Source organism: Halyomorpha halys, unplaced genomic scaffold (genome assembly GCF_000696795.3).
Source record: "Halyomorpha halys isolate HHAL.00 unplaced genomic scaffold, Hhal_1.1 Scaffold164.1, whole genome shotgun sequence".
In the NCBI taxonomy this organism is placed as follows: Eukaryota; Metazoa; Arthropoda; class Insecta; order Hemiptera; family Pentatomidae; genus Halyomorpha; species Halyomorpha halys.
Genome location: NW_027108420.1, coordinates 840,840 through 858,419, shown reverse-complemented (window position 1 = coordinate 858,419; position 17,580 = coordinate 840,840). Strand labels below are relative to the sequence as shown.

At 29.5% G+C, this 17,580-nt stretch overlaps 2 protein-coding genes across 10 annotated transcripts in view; one reads left to right on the top strand and one right to left on the bottom strand.

Moving 5' to 3' along the window:
• Chsy (Chondroitin sulfate synthase) overlaps positions 1–17,580 on the bottom strand; it is a 149,294-nt gene that overhangs the window by 10,332 nt on the left and 121,382 nt on the right. For both annotated transcript variants that reach the window (XM_024361943.2, XM_014417642.3), the window contains one exon: positions 912–1,052. In XM_024361943.2, the coding sequence (XP_024217711.1) occupies positions 912–1,052 (141 nt within the window). The remainder of the gene's footprint in view (positions 1–911; positions 1,053–17,580) is intronic.
• Positions 14,361–17,580, top strand: part of Hrb27C (Heterogeneous nuclear ribonucleoprotein at 27C) — a 181,879-nt gene continuing 178,659 nt past the window's right edge. For all 8 annotated transcript variants that reach the window (XM_067046738.1, XM_024361987.2, XM_024361966.2 and 5 more), the window contains exons 1-3: positions 14,361–14,476; positions 14,551–14,586; positions 14,716–14,751. In XM_067046738.1, the coding sequence (XP_066902839.1) occupies positions 14,376–14,476; positions 14,551–14,586; positions 14,716–14,751 (173 nt within the window). In that variant the 5' untranslated portion in view covers positions 14,361–14,375. The remainder of the gene's footprint in view (positions 14,477–14,550; positions 14,587–14,715; positions 14,752–17,580) is intronic.

Genomic DNA, 17,580 nt, shown 5'->3' with positions numbered 1-17,580 from the left:
TGATAGAAAAAATTTGGCTCAACATATTTTGTAAGAGACAAGGCCTATTGAATCATTTATCAATGTAATTTTGGTTATTCTAATGATGTATCTGATGGTTAGAGATTTGTCATTATTCACTTCATTCAATTTTTAGTTTCCTGGCTGTGTAATAATTATTTTCAATTTTCATTGTTTCAAATATATTATGTTCATTAAGGTTTAAAATATTGTAAACTCTTTGTTTTCATTATATGGAAACAGAAAACCATTACTTCTATCTCTTTATTTAATCTTCAGACAATGTTGCGGACATCTGTCCATTACCTAGTCCAATCTTAATTTTATATCCTCTGTAAGAGATTTATCTTGACTTTTAAAATTTGTCATTCTTTTATCCCTGAAACTATTCGTATACTTCTATCTACTAGTCCCTCTCCTGCATATTAGACTGTGAATGTGCAGTCCAATTTAACAGATTAATATGCAGAAACGGGAAGGGAAGAAGCAAATTGATAGAAGACTACTATTAGTTTCAGGAATAAAAAAATGTACAGAGTTTAAAAATCAAGACAAATTTCTTGAAGAGCTGATGTGAAACATAAAATATTTAAGAATTGATTAGTTAATGGACGATTTTCAAAGATTAAATAAATAGAAGTGAGAAGGGTTTTTTCCTTTAAAAGAAAAAAAAAGTTACTTCTACTATTAAAATACATATTTGTAATTCTTAAAATTTAAATTGGATGAATTTCATTAGATTTTGATATTCCTCTAATTATTTAATGTCTAATCCGATTTCTAAGCAAGTAGATGTTCTAAACAAATGTTATATAACAAATAGTTGAAGGAGTATTATTGTATAACCTGATATTTAACTTTATTTCACCGATAATAATTTTCAAATATATTATATTTTAATTTGTTCATACTTGCATGTAATTGTGAATACGGTAGAGATGCTTATGTTGTTTAACTGGGTGTAGTGTTATAGCACGGTGAACTTCTTTTTGTTTTAAATTACCAGTGAAGGCCTCTTTTCCACTCGAGTTGTGATATAAAATAGTCTGCATCTAAAAACAGAAAAAAAAAGAAGTTTCTATTATTCATTTGATATGGTTTATAAAAAGTAAGTATGTATGAAGCATTTCTCATATCTTCATAAATATATATTTTATGCTTAAAGATTAAAATGAATTTAAGGGGCTTAAACGCTATTGTGAAATATATTTGTTCTCCCTGTTGTCTCCGTCTCCCTATGTAAAATCAACGAGGTCATTTTAATTCTATCTTATTGCTGACTTGTTATTGTTATTGACTGCTTCCTTGGACTTCCCTCAAGATGATTGGAAAATTACTAAATACGTGATGGTAATATTAGTTAGTCCGTTAAATACGAATAAATATTTTTTTTTTGTTTTATTGCTCAATTCAAATAAATCAGTAAAGAATATGGTGTTGATAAAATATTTAGAGTGTTAATTATTATATAGATATAAACATTAGTAAATAAAACTAATTTAATTTTGTAATATCGTGATTTATATTAATTAGAAAGCATTACTTTTTGATTGCTGTAAGTTAATAAATTATTGGATTACTGTTAAGATGGATTTTTTTTTTAAGAAAAAGATGGGTGGGGGGGGATGACACTATGGTCAGAAATGAAGAACTCTACTAAGTGATGCTTATTTTATTATACCAATGTTTTGGCCTGAATATAAGATCTTTATTAGTACCCACCGAACTGTGGCTTTTGATGAATCTTTCGTTATCAGCTCCTCTTCTCCATAGAATTCCATCACTACTGTCATTTGTTGCTACATTACCCTTCCCATTTTCAAATCCCATCAATTCCTTTACTTCCTATCCATACAGACCCAAAAGAAATGAAATTAATATTGTTTTCAACCAAAATTTGTAAATTGATTGAATATTTTATTTCATTTTGATTTAATTTTTTTTTTTTTACACATTCATCAGTACTATTACTACTACAATTATTTTATCATTTACTTCAGATTAAATGGCTGTTCTTATTATTCATTTGCGAAAATAGACGTTAACATTTTTTTTTTTTTGTCAATTGTGTATTATTTTACAAGTTCTTACCATAAGAAGTTACATTTTGATTTAATATTATTTAATTTTTATAATTTCTTGATTTGTTTATATTTTGCATTCTACTCTAAGAATTTAAAGCCCATTTTTTATTGCCTTAACCATTTTTTTGGATTTTCTTTTGTTAGTTAATACAATGAGATGGAAAAGCCTTCGATCTAGAACACAATACTATTCTATGTTTTTTCAACCTCATTTCGGGTTCACCCTATATCATGTTCTTGTATCATCATTTTGTCAATTACATCTATTTCTATTTTGAAATATTGTCATGTTTAAACATATAATTTAAAATTTACTACGTAAATATTTAAATAATTTTATGTATTAAATCTTAAATTATATGTGTATACATGACAATATTTCAAGATAGAAATAGATGTAATTGACAAAATGAGGATACAAGTACATGAATATAGGTTGAACCCGAAACGTGGTAAAAAATATATAGAATAGTATTGTGTTCTAGATGGAAGTTTTTTCCTTCTCATCATATTAACAAATCAATACAAAAAACTAACTAACGAAAAAAAAAAAAAATTAATAGTTCTCCTGTCTGTGGTCATTTTCTTTACTAAGATGCCCTACAGACTTTCCTAAAGCTATTATGGTTGTTATAAATAAATTCCAGTCTATGGCACATTTTATGGAATACCTTTAACACAAGATAAAGATCCTATATATAATATCCTAACATTGAAGCAAAGCGGTGATTTGTAAATAATATAAATTAAAATTATGAGAAAAGTGAGAAAGAAAACGATATAAATATATATTTTATAATTTTTTTGTAAAATTATTATTATTTACATACATTTACTTGTATAATTTTCTTTTTTTTATTATTTTATATTTTTCTTGTTATATTAACAATAAAATAGTAGTCTTATTTGAACTTGGCCCTGAAGGAGTTCTAAAATTCAGGCCGAAACATTTATAAAATTATTTAAGTACCACATATTAGTGTTCTTCACTTGTACTCATACTCATCTTAGACCAAAAATGTGTTCATATGATAATTTTCAGCGCTCTGTTGGCGCAGTTTAGGCGTAATAAATCCAAATTTTGGTGCCAATGAATTACTATAGATGAAACTTCTATACACCGTTATACGCCTGAAACAAAAATACAGTCCAGACAGTGGACTGCAAAGGGGGGGACTGGCTCCAAAAAAAGCAAAAACTTTTTTTTGGGATAGTCATGGAGTTATTTTAATCGACTATCTTGAAAAAGGAAAAAACATTACAGGAGCATACTACGCATCATTACTTGACAAGCTGAAGGCAGAACTTGCGGAAAAACGGCCACATTTACAGAAAAAGAAAATTCTGTTCCCCCAAGACAACGCACCTCAGCGGTTGCCATGGCAAAAATCCACGAATTACGGTTAAGGAAATGCTTGGCCATCCGCCTTACTCAACAGATCTAGCCCCAAGCCACTTCTTTTTGTACCCTCATCTAAAAATTGCGCTCGGAGAAAAGAGATTTTCGTCAAATCAAATGAAGAGGCAATCACCTTCGTGAACACTTATTTTGCAGAGAAAAACGCCGAGTAGTTTTTGGACGGTTACAGAGATGGGAGCATCGCTGGGATAACTGTATAGAGTTACAAGGAGATGTTGAAAAATAAAAAAAAAAATCAGAAAAAAATATCTTTTATTTTTGTTAGGTCGGAAACTTTTCAGACCTCCCTCGTAGATAGGGGAGTAAAAAATGGCGACTGTTTCAAAATTAAATAAAAATTAATTTTTCATTCGGAACTGTATATCTTTAAAAATAACAACACTAAAAATCTAAGAGAACATCATATAAAGAAGAGTAAATATTAAATAAATTGCTAAAATATGAGCCCTAATAGAGCTATTTAGGTTTAATACTTCCCGTGATATACCTTTTTAAAAAGTACGATCTTTTTTTCATAACAATAAGTAATTGAGTTTTTCTTTGATTGCACTCGGACCATCTTCCGTTTATTTTATTTATATTTATGTTGTTCTATGTCCATTAAATTCCTTGGTAGGCTTTAAAGGCGCATTGGGAAAAAATAAATCAAAGGAGTGTAGTTATGTACCAGACGCCTGGAGCCGTCAGTTAATTGTGAACACGTTTCATAACCGCTTCTGAACCTAACCGTTCCTAACAAAAAAGGGTCCTTTCTTGTTTTTCTCATTGAAGATGGGTGTATTCAACACCCTGAAAATATAAAATCAACCATAGCTAGTTTCCTTTGATATTGCAATAACTTATGTTTTGTTTTGCAAATATTAAAGAAATGTTTATATTGCGTGATTTATTCTTCGAATTTTTTTTTTCTGAATATTAGAGCTATATATTTATCGCTACAGTATAATTAATGGGTCAGTTATAGTAAAATAATAACCTCCAAATTAGCATATACTATGTTAGGAGAATATTTTTTTCAAAAATAACTAAAAAAAAAAATTATTGATATCAACAGTTTTCGTGCATATGTGTCTCAACCATATAAAAATAAGAATTAGATGAACTCAGAGGTAAAAGAGTGTAAATGTGCGACTAGGTTTCATTGTCTATTATTAACTGCTGTATTTTCGGAAGGAACAAAATTTATATTCTTTATTCTCATCTTGAGATACATATCTATTGTCAGTGAACAATGATCCTTACATTGTATCCCAAACCCTCCAATCCCACATCACCAATCTTGAAGAATGGTGCCAAAACTGGAGGATTAAAATTAATTCTAATAAATCCCATCAAATTACATTTACCCTTCGTCGTAAACCCATGACTTCTTGCCCTACAGTATCCTTTAATAATACCCCTCTTATTGCTGTCGAACAGATCCGTTCCATAGGACTACATCTCGACAAACGACTGACATGGAATCCTCATACAAGACTAAATAGACAAGAAACTGCTCGTCGATTCCGAATATTGCAACATTTACTAGACAAACGGTCTAAACTTCCAATCCATTACAAAATACTGATGTGCATGACTATAATAAGGCCTATCTGGACATACGGAGTTGAGCTTTGGGGCTCCACTAAACCATCAAATTCCTCCCGAATCCAATCCTTACAGTCCAAATTCCTTCGTAAAATTAATGCTTCTTACTTTGTCACAAATCAAGTCATCCATCAGGACCTCAATGTTCCATATGTTGCCGATTTGGCCAGAACCAGATACTATTCCTTCCATGATAAACTCAACCACCCAAATCCACTTGTTTCTAACCTGGCTTCTCCTTCAGTACCTAATAATCCTCCTAGGCGTCTGAAAAGAAGATGGGCTCGAGATCTTCTCCTCTTGAAATGTTATTGGAGTTCTATCAGTGGATAGATTCTCTACATGTTTGTATCATGTCACTATGTCACCTACAGCAAATTTACTTGTTGTAAATAACAATAAATAAATTATTTAAAAAAAAATTGAAATTTCAGTTTCGTATGAATTTTCTTTTTTGAGGGAGGCTAATTGCACAAACCATTTTGCAAAACTTGATTATTTGGAATCAAAAACGTTTTTTTCCGTCAAAAACTCGCATTCGAAGTTTTTCATGATCTCAATACTTCTCCCAACTATATACTCCATAGTTTGTGAAAGTAAAAAATAGTTTGTTCTTTTTATTGGGGTCAAAACAAGCAGCACTTCCCTAAGGCAATTTATTTAAAGAACTATTTACTGATGGGTTCTTGCTTCTGAATTCAAGCCAACTCGCTCTCTCTTACAAACTGTTGCAGTGTAAACAAACATATAGAAACAAGGCAGGACATCTTTTTACACCAAACGGGAAGGTTTCCTTTAAACAAACTATTAATAGGCAGTAAGTCGGCCTCGTTTCGCGGGTTACAGAATTTATCTTTTCTCAATAGATGAGAACTGCGAATTCTCAGAACATCCATTATCGTATCTGCGATGGACTTTCGGCTTTCTAATGAAGGCGTCCCATATCTAGGAGCCTTGACAGCTCATGTTGATGTCAGACAGAATCGAATGATGTATTGCTATGAACATAATGTATTATGTATAGATGAAATCAGCTGATTGGAACCTCTTCAATAATACGAATTGTTTTCGACGTGAGGAGAAAATGGCCGAGGGGTGCGGTCAGAAAAGATGAACAAACAAGCTTATTTATTTATTAAATAAATCAAAAATTAGTATCGAAATCTGTCTCAACACTTTATTTTTCACTAGTCCAATGTTTCGGCCATTCTAGCCATCTTCAAGGACATCTAAATATTTAACAGCTAATATTATATCTTCATTTTTAACACTTACAACATCATTATTCGCTATATAATATAACATACCTTCAATACAATCTCTTCCTCACATTAATTTAAAGTTTCTTTTGCAGGCTATTCTGCCCAGGTCATTTTCATACAAGTGCTGTTTTATTTGGATCCTTTTCTTTATTTCTTGTATCATTTTTGTGTTGATATATTCTATTCCCCAACATTTGCTTAGTACAGCATACAGCCAAAAATCAACATAATTTTGATTTTGATAACACCATAATTTTACATAAAGAAAACAATTTATACAAAAGAAAAATACTTGAGTCAATTTATATAACAGAGAACATCACTTACAAAGTTAATTTTAAAACATACTAAGAATTTAAACCAACATTATGCATAGATTTTAAGCAAAATAAATTTATAAAAATGATGGAGAAATTTGTTACTGTTACAATTAAATTTAATAATGGAATTTTGAGAATTAGAATAAATACCAAATTGAGACAAAAATGCAATTTAAAATAAAAAAATATATTAATTTTAAAACAAGGCAGACCTGTGTGAGTGGGAGGTTATAAATGGTTTGTTATATGGTGGTGTATTTAATTGTTGATAACCTTATAGAGGAAAATTAAATGTTAATGATTTTAAATTTTAAATAAATAGGTAACTAGACTTAAGCTTAGTAAGCTTATTAATAATAAATATGACTCTTTAATAATTGACTGTTGGAATAGGTTTCTAACTTATAATAAAGAAAATGACCTGGGCAGAATAGCCTGCAAAAGAAACTTTAAATTAATGTGAGGAAGAGATGAGGAAGGTATGTTATATTATATAGTGAATAATGATGTTGTTGTAAGTGTTAAAAATGAAGATATAATATTAGCTGTTAAATATTTAGATGTCCTTGAAGATGGCTAGAATGGCCGAAACGTTGGAGTATTGAAAAATAAAGTGTTGAGACAGAATTGGATACTAATTTTTGATTTATTTAATAAATAATTACCTTGTCTCAAAAAATTTTGAAATAATATAATTAAAGTTTATTTATTTGTGCCGATGTTTCGATTAATAACACTAAATAAAAAAGATAGTAGTTGATACTAATCGAAGATAAAATATAATACGAGGAGAAGATGGTTGGGGGATGCGATCAAAATATAGCACAAATAAGTTGAAGTAACTTATTTAATCATGCTAACGTTTCGGTCAGAATTTATAAATATACATAGGCACGATTAAACAAGTTACTTCAACTTATTTGTGTTTTATTTTGACCGCACCCCCAAACCATTTTCTCCTCGTATAAGTCATCCACGGTCAACTATCTCTCATGACTATAAAATATAATATTGTACTAGAAAGAATCATACAAAACAAATAATAAAAAATCAGTGTACATGTAAATAAAGAAATAAACATAATGGAAAGTGAGAAAAAAAAATTTAAATTATGAGTAATTGAAATTAACATAATGAAATATTTAAGTAATGATTAAAAAGTATAAATAGTGAAAACATTTCAATCAACGTAGTGAAATGTGTAAAAGATATATAATACTATCGGCAAGAAAGAAAACGAAATATATGCCACAATAGATTTTATCTATTGATTTATATATATTTATAAAGATAGATTTATCAATCGTAACGTTATTTTGTAAATAAAATTGAAGTGTAAGAAAAATAAAACCGTGTATAAACGCAAGTCTTACGATTAGTAGTAGTATGTAATATAGCTTTGTTCTAACAATAAATCCTGGACTAGTAGTACAAGATCCCAAGAGGAGAAATTGATGAGTCTGCCAAGCATAGGTAGGGGGATTCAAAAATGGTGGCTGTTTAAACACCTTAAAAACATTACTTTTTCATTAGGAGCTCTATATCTTTAAAACTAACAACACTAGACAACCTAAGAGAACATCATATAAAGTAGAGTAAATTTTATAAAATATGAGCCCTAATAGAGCTATCTACGTTCAATAGTTCCCGAGATATAGATTTTTAAAAACAACATTTAATAGAAAATGCAACGAAAAATCAGAAGTTAGTGAATTTATTTTGATAAATCTATATCTCAAAAACTTTATTACGTACAAATGTCTACCAGCACTCAAATCAAAGCTAATTAAATGAACTATAAAGTAGGTAATGACATTAATACTCGCAGAAGTAGTAGTTTTCGTGATATTTGCTAAAATAAATTGATTTATAGTTGTTTGTCCACAATTTCATGTGCAAAATTTATATGCGAATATCGTAAAAGCTACTACCCATACATAGATTCGTGTCATAAATTACTTTATTGTAAATTAAATTACCTCTATTTTGAGTGCTGGCGTATGTACGTCTTTTGGATCCAGGGATATATTTTTTAAAAAATCAAAGGTGTTATCCAAACAAAAAGAAATTGAAATTTTGTGAATATATTTTGTCAAACATTATTAAACTTACTATTCTTACGAAGTTAAACGTTATACTTATAAACTTCATAGTACATTAAACTAGCTTTAATTTGAGTGCTTATAGATATCTGTACGTCGAATGATTTTTGAGATATAGGTTCCTCAAAATAAATTCACTAACTTTGGATTTTTCAGTGCATTTTTTATGACATGTTGCTTTTTAAAAAGCTATATCTCGAGAACTATTGAACGTAAATAGCTTCAATAGGGTTCATATTTTAGCATATTTAATCTACTTTAAATAATGTCCACATAGGTTTTCTAGTGTTATTAGTAATTTTAAAGATATAAAGCTCCGAATTTTTTTTTTTTTTACGATTTGAAACTGCCGCCAGTTTTTATACCTCCTACGTATACTTGGAAGACTCATCAATTATAACTAGTGATTATACATAGTTTTTATTAAATTAATCAAAAATTGGATAACATAACTGCCTTTTTTCTCCTCTTGGGCTCTTGTACTACATGTAACTGATACAGAATTAGTGTACTACGTACGCTCGGACTCTGGGATTCTTTCGACCGTCAGAAACGGTTCTGAACTTAGTGTTTAAGCTGGTTGGAACAGAGTTTTTCTTTTATAAAGCCGATGTAACTAATCTCATTAGTTGCTTTAAATAATAAGGTTATTAATCAATGATTGAAGTCTCGCACTCTTACTTCATTTGCGTCCCCGTGATGTCTTTTTTTACATTCTAAGCTAAGTTGAATTATGATTGGTAATCAAATACAATATCGATCATCCTGGTTTTTCATACAATACTCGCTCTTAGTTATCTTTAAAAAATCTACAGTAGGGGTATTCATGATGTGTTAAATTTAAAATGTTTACCATGCTAAATGTTAGAAGTATAGGATTGTGAGTAGCCCTATTTAAAGTCATGTTAAATGTTAAATGCATAAGTTGTTTTATAACTTTTCCTTACAAAACTTCTTGTTATTGTTTACTTCGAAGTTTTGATTAAAGTAATTTATTGAAACATGCGTAAGTGAGTGAAAAGTGAAAGTTTGTACACTGAATGCCTTGTTGATCTTCTAACCTGTGAGGAAGAGAATGAAGATGTTCTAAACGGCAACTATCATTACATTATTATTATTGTCATCCATTGCTTTATTAGTTTTTAAAACATCCAAAACAATACTAACACAAAATCAATACATAAATTACAAGCAAGTAACCTGACACAACAAACAAACTGGTTACCAGGTCAGCTGGTCTGTTGTGTAACGTCATTCTCCATTTAACAAACCTATTAAAATACTCTTAACCATGTTATATGTTATATAGTTTTAACATGGCAAAAGAAGGAAATATTTCTCAATTTATCATGAGTTAAACTAAAGATCATGAATACTCCTAATGTTTCACCTTTTTATATTCGTTAATCGCGTTACTTTTCGCCTTGAACTGTCAAGCCCTAATATGTTCACATAAATAACCTGACCTGGAAATTGATATGTCTATTGGAAACTTGCCAAATATGCACCGGTTAATTATAGTAAGTGTGTTTTATTGTTAGTGACTTGCGAGGACGGAAATGTTAATGAGAGTTTGAAGGCACTGCAGACCGTTAATATTTAATTATAAGAGCGAAGGATTAAACGAGAACATCAATAATTTGTTCAATAAGATATTTGTTGTTTGTTATTTGTTACTTTAAAGACAAAAATTCGACCATTCCCTTTTATATATATATAGACTAGCTGACCCGGCAATGTTTCGTAATTGCTATATTTGAGAATGTGTATGGATTTAATGAACACAGTTGTTAGTTATAAATTATTGCATTTAGTTACAATTAAACATTTACGTATACTTTATTATTATGATTTATTAACATAAATTAAACTAATCTATGCGATAAGGAACGAAAATTAAATTTGTATATTAGTCAGACCGACTGATATATCGAAGTGTGGTGAAATGCTAGAGCAGTTAACTTCGCTGTGCATCGTTAATATTGGTCTGATTTTGGTGATTTTTTTTTCTCATTCTTTGAGGCAATTTAATTTTCTATGATATTGTCGTGCATATACTAAATGAAATAAGAGTAGTTGGTGTAGATAGTTAACCGTAGATTAATGATTGGAGATACAACTCGAGTTTTAGGCCTACCTTCTACGCCATAAACCCTGATGAAGACCTGAAACTCAGGTCGAAACGTCGGGATAAAATAAATAAATATGGCTTTGTTTATTTATGTTGTTCTTTGCTGACTGCACCCCCCAACAAACTTCTCCAATGATTAAGAAGTAAGAGTAGGTTTTAAACATAATCATCACTGTGCTTCAATGTTAGTACTATAATGAAAAAATTCGGAACGACTGACCTATGAAAGTGTGATAATATATTTTTTAAGAAACAAAGCTGATATTCCTGTAATTTATGTGAATGTAAATTGGTATCTAAGATTGTCCTTGTTGGGCTTTTGAGGAAACAAAGAATGTTTTGAGGCTTTAATTTGGATACAATTGATTTTATTAAGGGAGGAAAAACTTTATTAAAATACAAAGTTGTTCTGGCCAACTTCATTGGACTGCTAGTCACACAGCGTACTTATTTTAGTCTAATCAGACAATATTTTTAATCATATGATAAATAAGCCTAGACAAGTATACAATAATAAAACAATAATTATAAACATTGGCAATGTATAACATTAAACATGACTTTTTCCCCCTTTTTTCTTTTTCTCTTTTTCGTGATTTTTTTCTTTCCTTCTTTTCTATCCTTTCCCCTTTCTAACTTTTTTTCTTTTCCTTCCCTTCTTTTTCCCTTTCATACTTTGCCTTCAACTCGATGTGTCTTTAACAGAATAATGGATAAAATAGTGATAGAGATATGAGTAAATATATATTTAAGTAACAAATTCAAATGAAAAAAAAAAAATCAACAAACTATGTTAAAATTAATATAAAATAAATATAGAATAAATATTAAGATATTAAAAATATATACAAAAATAATAAAGTAACAAATAAGATATGGAATGTATGCATGTTATGCTTCCCCTGGATGACTACATTACTCAATAATTTCCATGCATGTGGTGGTGGATGATTCCCAGGGAGTCGAGTATTGTATTTTCTGTCATCCTAGCCACATCCTCGACCCCGAGTTCCTCCATGAAGCTCCTAGTTGTGCTGGGTATCGTTCCACGGGCTCCGAACCAGAGGCCTCTCACGTAGAAGTCTCGTTCTCCGAAGCCCTCACGGAACTTCTTGAGGAAAGGGATGCATTTATCGTAGATTTCCTCCTTTTCGCTATATTCTTTATTTACTGGTCAAGGTCGTGACGGTGAGATCCAGAATGATTATGTATAAATTAATTTTATATTTTATTTACCAAGTAATTGGTAGTGATTTTCTTTTATTTTTTTGATACAAGAGATCTACTGATTTTAAAGTAGACATTTTTTTAAATATAAAAAATAAATATATCGCCAAATCTCCGAATATCTGGTTTTAATCTCATATATTTTATTCCTGAACTTTAGGTTAATTTAATATTTTTTTAATTAGTGCCGTTTTGTGTTGATGTATAAAAATATAATACTTTTATGGTATATTCGTTTTTAGCACCTCAAGAAGCCCTTCAATAAGAATTTAAAAAAAAAAATCGTAAAATAAAATTTTTAAGCCCAAAATTTTCGCCCTAAAATAGAAATAACTTTAACACTACTCAACCAATCAACACCAAATTTGGCAGTGGTTTAGGGTTCTATAAACTGCACAAACCGGGTTTAATTCAACAAATTAGGACTGGAGATATAAAACAAAATGTTTGAAAATCTTTTCTTTTTTTGAAAATCATTGGCAGTTTGAGACGACGCTAAAAATTAATATGAAATGTTTAAAAAAAAGAAAAAAATGGTGACCTACATTACCCTAAGGCACATTTTTTTTTTTTTTTTTTTTTTTATGAATATGTAGTTCAATGAAATCAGTGATATTTTTTCTTATTATTCGGAAATAGACGGACCTATTAGTGTACAATAACTATGAAAAAAAATAACTTTTTTTCTACTTGAGAATTCGAGGATTTCATTATCATTAATTTTTCTTGTGGTGAAAGGGAATATTTTTAAAAACTACAGCACGCAAATCAGTCTAGTAATTCAAAAGTTTATTGTAAACAAAGATTCGACCATTCACTTTTATAAATATAGATTAATTCAGTAAGGGGCCGATGGATATAGTACAAGAGACCAAGAGGAGAAAAAAGGAAGTTATCTCACCCCAATTTTTGATTACTTTAATGAAAACTATGTATAATTAATAGTCAACATAGATGAGTCTGCTAAGTACTTTTTTGCAGGGGGAATAAAAAATGGCGGCTATTTTAAAGCAATAGAAAAAACTAATTTTTCATTCGGAGCTCTATATCTTAAAAAATAGGAACAACACAAGAAAACTTAACGTCATTTAGAGAAGAGTAAATTTGCTAAAACATGAGCCCTAATAGAGTTATTTAGGTTAATTCTTTTCGAGATACAGCTTTTTAAAAAGCAACTTTTTATAAAAATGTTGTATGGGACGTACTAAAAGATCAGTAGTTAGTGAATTTATTTTAAAAAATTTATATCTCAAAAACCATTTGACGTACAGATGTCTATTAGCACTCAAATTAAAGGTAGTTTAATGAGCTATTAAGTAGTTTATGGAATTTATCTTTGTAGGGTTAATAGTTTACATGAAATTAGCTAAAATAAATTGATTTATGGCTGTTCGGACAAATTTTCATTTGCCAAATTTATATTCATATGTGAATATCATAAAAACTACTATCCCTAAGAAGATAAGTGTCGTAAACTACTATATAGTAAGTTAAATTTCCTTTATTTTGAGTGCTGGCAGACATATGTGCGTCTTATGGATCTAGAGATATATTTTTTCAAAAATCCAACATTTTATACGAACAACTATAAATTAATTTATTTTAGCAAATTTCATGTAAACTATTACTGCTACAAAGATAAACATCATTTACTACTTTATAGCTCATTAAAATAGCTTTAATTTGAGTGCTAATAGACATCTGTACGTCAAATGGTTTTTGAGATATAAATTTTTCAAAATAAATTAACTAACCACTAATCTTTCAGTAGATTTTTAAGAAACTGTGCTTTTTAAAAAGCTATATCTCGAGAACACTTTTAGGGCTAATAGTTCACTAAATTTACTCTTCTTTAAATAATGTTCTCTTAGATTTTGTAGTGTTGTTGGTAGTTTTTAAGATATAGAGCTCCGAATGAAAACTCAATGTTTTTTTAAGGTTTTGATACAGCCGCCATTTTTTAATCCATCTACCTATACTTGAAAGGCTCATCAATTTTGACTAGTAATTATACATTATTAAAGTAATAAAAAATTGGGGTGAGATAACTGCCTTTTTTTCTTCCCGGCTCTTGTACTAATATATCAGGATGAAAAAATGATTAAAATAAATATAAATAGTGAAAAATATGGTCCACAACTCTTGTATTCCATGCGATATTGATAAAGATTGTTTATTATTATGATATAGTGGATTAATATTAATCTATTAGGATGCAACCTTAGCGATTCAGTTGTGTGCGATGGTTCAGTTGTGTATAAGGATAGTGACTGATATGCCAATTGGCCCTCTTGACGAACGGTTCAGTGCCCCACTTTATGTTCAATGCGAGGATTGGTTTTAGTAAGTTCAAAAATATTTTAAAGTCATCTTTTTATTATTAAATTATTAAGAAATAAAATATATATTATTTTTAGTTCTTGGGCGGAACAGCTAAAATATCATGAAGCATTGTAAGTAGTAAGTTGTTAATTATCAACATAATATATTTTGTATTGAGCTCTTAATACCATTTTTATACAACACATCTTTTTTATTTAAACTTCCTCAATAGGCAACTTATATTTTGGTATGATTTTTAGAGCCTGGCAGGAATGGGTTCGACAGCACGGAGCGATGTAAGTCGTAAGTTGATACTTAATAACATATATCGAATATTATAAATATAAATGATTGACCGTATTATTTCAAATTATTAATATAGTTAAGGCTGCGGTCAAAAGAAAACAAAAAATAGTTAACAACTATTTGTTTGCCGACGTTTCAGCCCACATTGTAGAGCTTCATCATGTCCAAAAAGATAAAAATATATTAACATAGTAAGATAATAAGATACAAAAAAGTAAATTAAATTTATTTATTTATTGCTATTTACAACTATACATTATAATACATTTAGTAAATCTGATCTAAGTTAAATTGGAGTGTTACAGTCGTGTAGAGAAACTACCCATTGGTAGCACTCTAATGACATTTTACATTAGCTGGTCTCGTGACCATCTTCTTTTCAGGCGCCTCGGAGGATTGTCAGGAATGGAAGAGGATGGAAGATTAGAAACTAGGGGGTTTGAGTGGTTAGAGAGTTTATAATGGAAGGAGTGATATCTGGTTCGGGCTAGATCGGTTACATAGGGAACATTAAGGTCTTTATGTATGATTTTATTTGTGATAAAGTAAGGAGCATTGAGGATTTTAGGAAGAATTTTAGATTGTAAGGATTGGATACGAGAGGAATTCGCAGGTTTAGTGGAGCCCCAAAGCTCAACTCCGTATGTCCAGATTGGCCTTATTACAGTCATGTAGATCAGGCTTTTGTAATGTGTTGGACGTTTAGACCGTTTGTCTAAGTAAGTGCTGTAATAGTCGAAATCGACGTGCAGTTTAGGGTTAAAACTATATGATTATTATATTCTTAGTTGTTTTTGTATCTGTTTAACCTTGATGAAGCTTCACCAAGTGCGATGAAAAGTCGGAAAATGAATAGTTGTTGACTAATTTTCGTTATCGCAACCCTAACCGGTTTCTTCATAATTTGCATATAATTAAGAATTTGTTACTAATAATCAGTAAATCAGTAAAGCCATTTTAATGGTTTTATGCTTCTCAATATAACTAGGATTCTATTCAAATATTCCTTTAGAGCAGAAATTATTGATCAAATAAAATTTTTTGTTATAAAAATTAGAATTTATTATTATACTGATAATATTAACAGAATGTACTTTTTTTTTTTTAAAACCATCAGTGAATTATTTGCTAAAGAGGACAAGGTATCCCCAAATCGTTCAACAAGAGAATAAATATATGTATTAAAAACATTGTATTTTTAGTTTACGTTTTTGACCTTTAGGTAATTATAATATTTATTTATTTTTTTAAAATATAGATCATGAAATGAAACAAATTAAAAAACAAAACACTGCGATATTTATATCTCACGGTAAATTATTTTAAATTTTTTTCTCTGTTGTAATTATTTTTGTAACATATTTTTAATTATTTGTGGGCAAACATTTCACAAGTTTATTTAAAGTATTTCATTATTAATTTATATTTTTAAAAATCAGAAAATTTTTTATTGATGTTTGTGCCGTTTAGGGTCTGAGCCTGTTGTAAAAGACTTTTTTAATTTAAGTTTAAAAATATTTTGTAATAAGTCTTTAGGATATTGAATTAGGACGAATAAATGTTGACAATTAGTATTATAATTGTCTTTAAAAGTCTTCAAGATTCAGAGCTAAAATATTTATCATTTGTGTGTGTTTATAAAAATAGGTATCTCCATCTATTTAAACAAACGGATTTAGGCAGTTGGAATATAAGTCCAGTTTGGGGAGTTTACTCTGTATACGTATGTATACTACATACGTATACATTTCTCTTTCTTTTTTTTAATAACAATAATACAAGTAATAAAATTTACGAAAAATTGACAACTTATATTGTGAATTTATTAACGTGAATAGTGGAATATCTGAAAAAAAAAAATTATTTTTTATCAAAAAAAAATTTGTATTTGACGTATTCTATCGATCAGTGATTCCTGAAGTGGGTGACGCGACACTTTAGGTGGTCTCAAGCGAAAAAAAATTTTTTTCTTCATTGATTGCTTTTCTCTGTTTTTTCCTATGTTCCTACTTACTCCACCGCACTAAGGATAATTGTGGGGACATTTTTTAAGCTATACAAGGGTGCCGCGAATTTTTTCAGCCCAAAATGGTTATTATGGCGAAAAACGTAAGGGATAGTACATAAATAGTGCCATAGGCTTTAGTCGTTTTTGAAAATCCTGCTAGGTTTGGGTCAGTCTATAAACGGACCACAGTTAACAAAGAAACGACCAGTGGTTTGTCTTTGAAACTCTTGTATTTGAAAATACAATCAAAAACTTTTTTTGTCAGATGTGCCACTAATTGAGAAAATCTGATCTTTTCATTTCTACAGTAAATAAAGTGAGTATACATGCAGAGTGAAATCACATGATTTTATCAATAAACATATGAAGATCGTATTTGTAATCCATTGTTTTATCGGTATAAATATAATTATTATAAACATATTAATACTTAGTAGTGTTTTCTTAGGGAATTTACTTATGCTAGGAAAGATTAACAATTGTTTTTATTGTCTAAATCTTTAAGGAAAGTATCATTCTTTAAAAAATTTTGAGCAAAACTTTTTCTGGATAAAAGACGTATACTCATTTTTTTTACCTGTCTGGGTGGCATTGGTTTATTCCTTACAGTCAAATGTTAATCAGTTATATTCTATGAAATTTCGAAAGGACAGTTTGCCTACCTTTGTTATTGCTATTATTTATTAAGTTGAATATATCTGATTTTTTGTCCTACCGCCCTCTTTCCAGGAAAAATATTACTTAGCGCCCCCTGGGAATTAATTTTTTAAAAGATTTTATAAGCAATTAATATGAAATATATATGTGTATT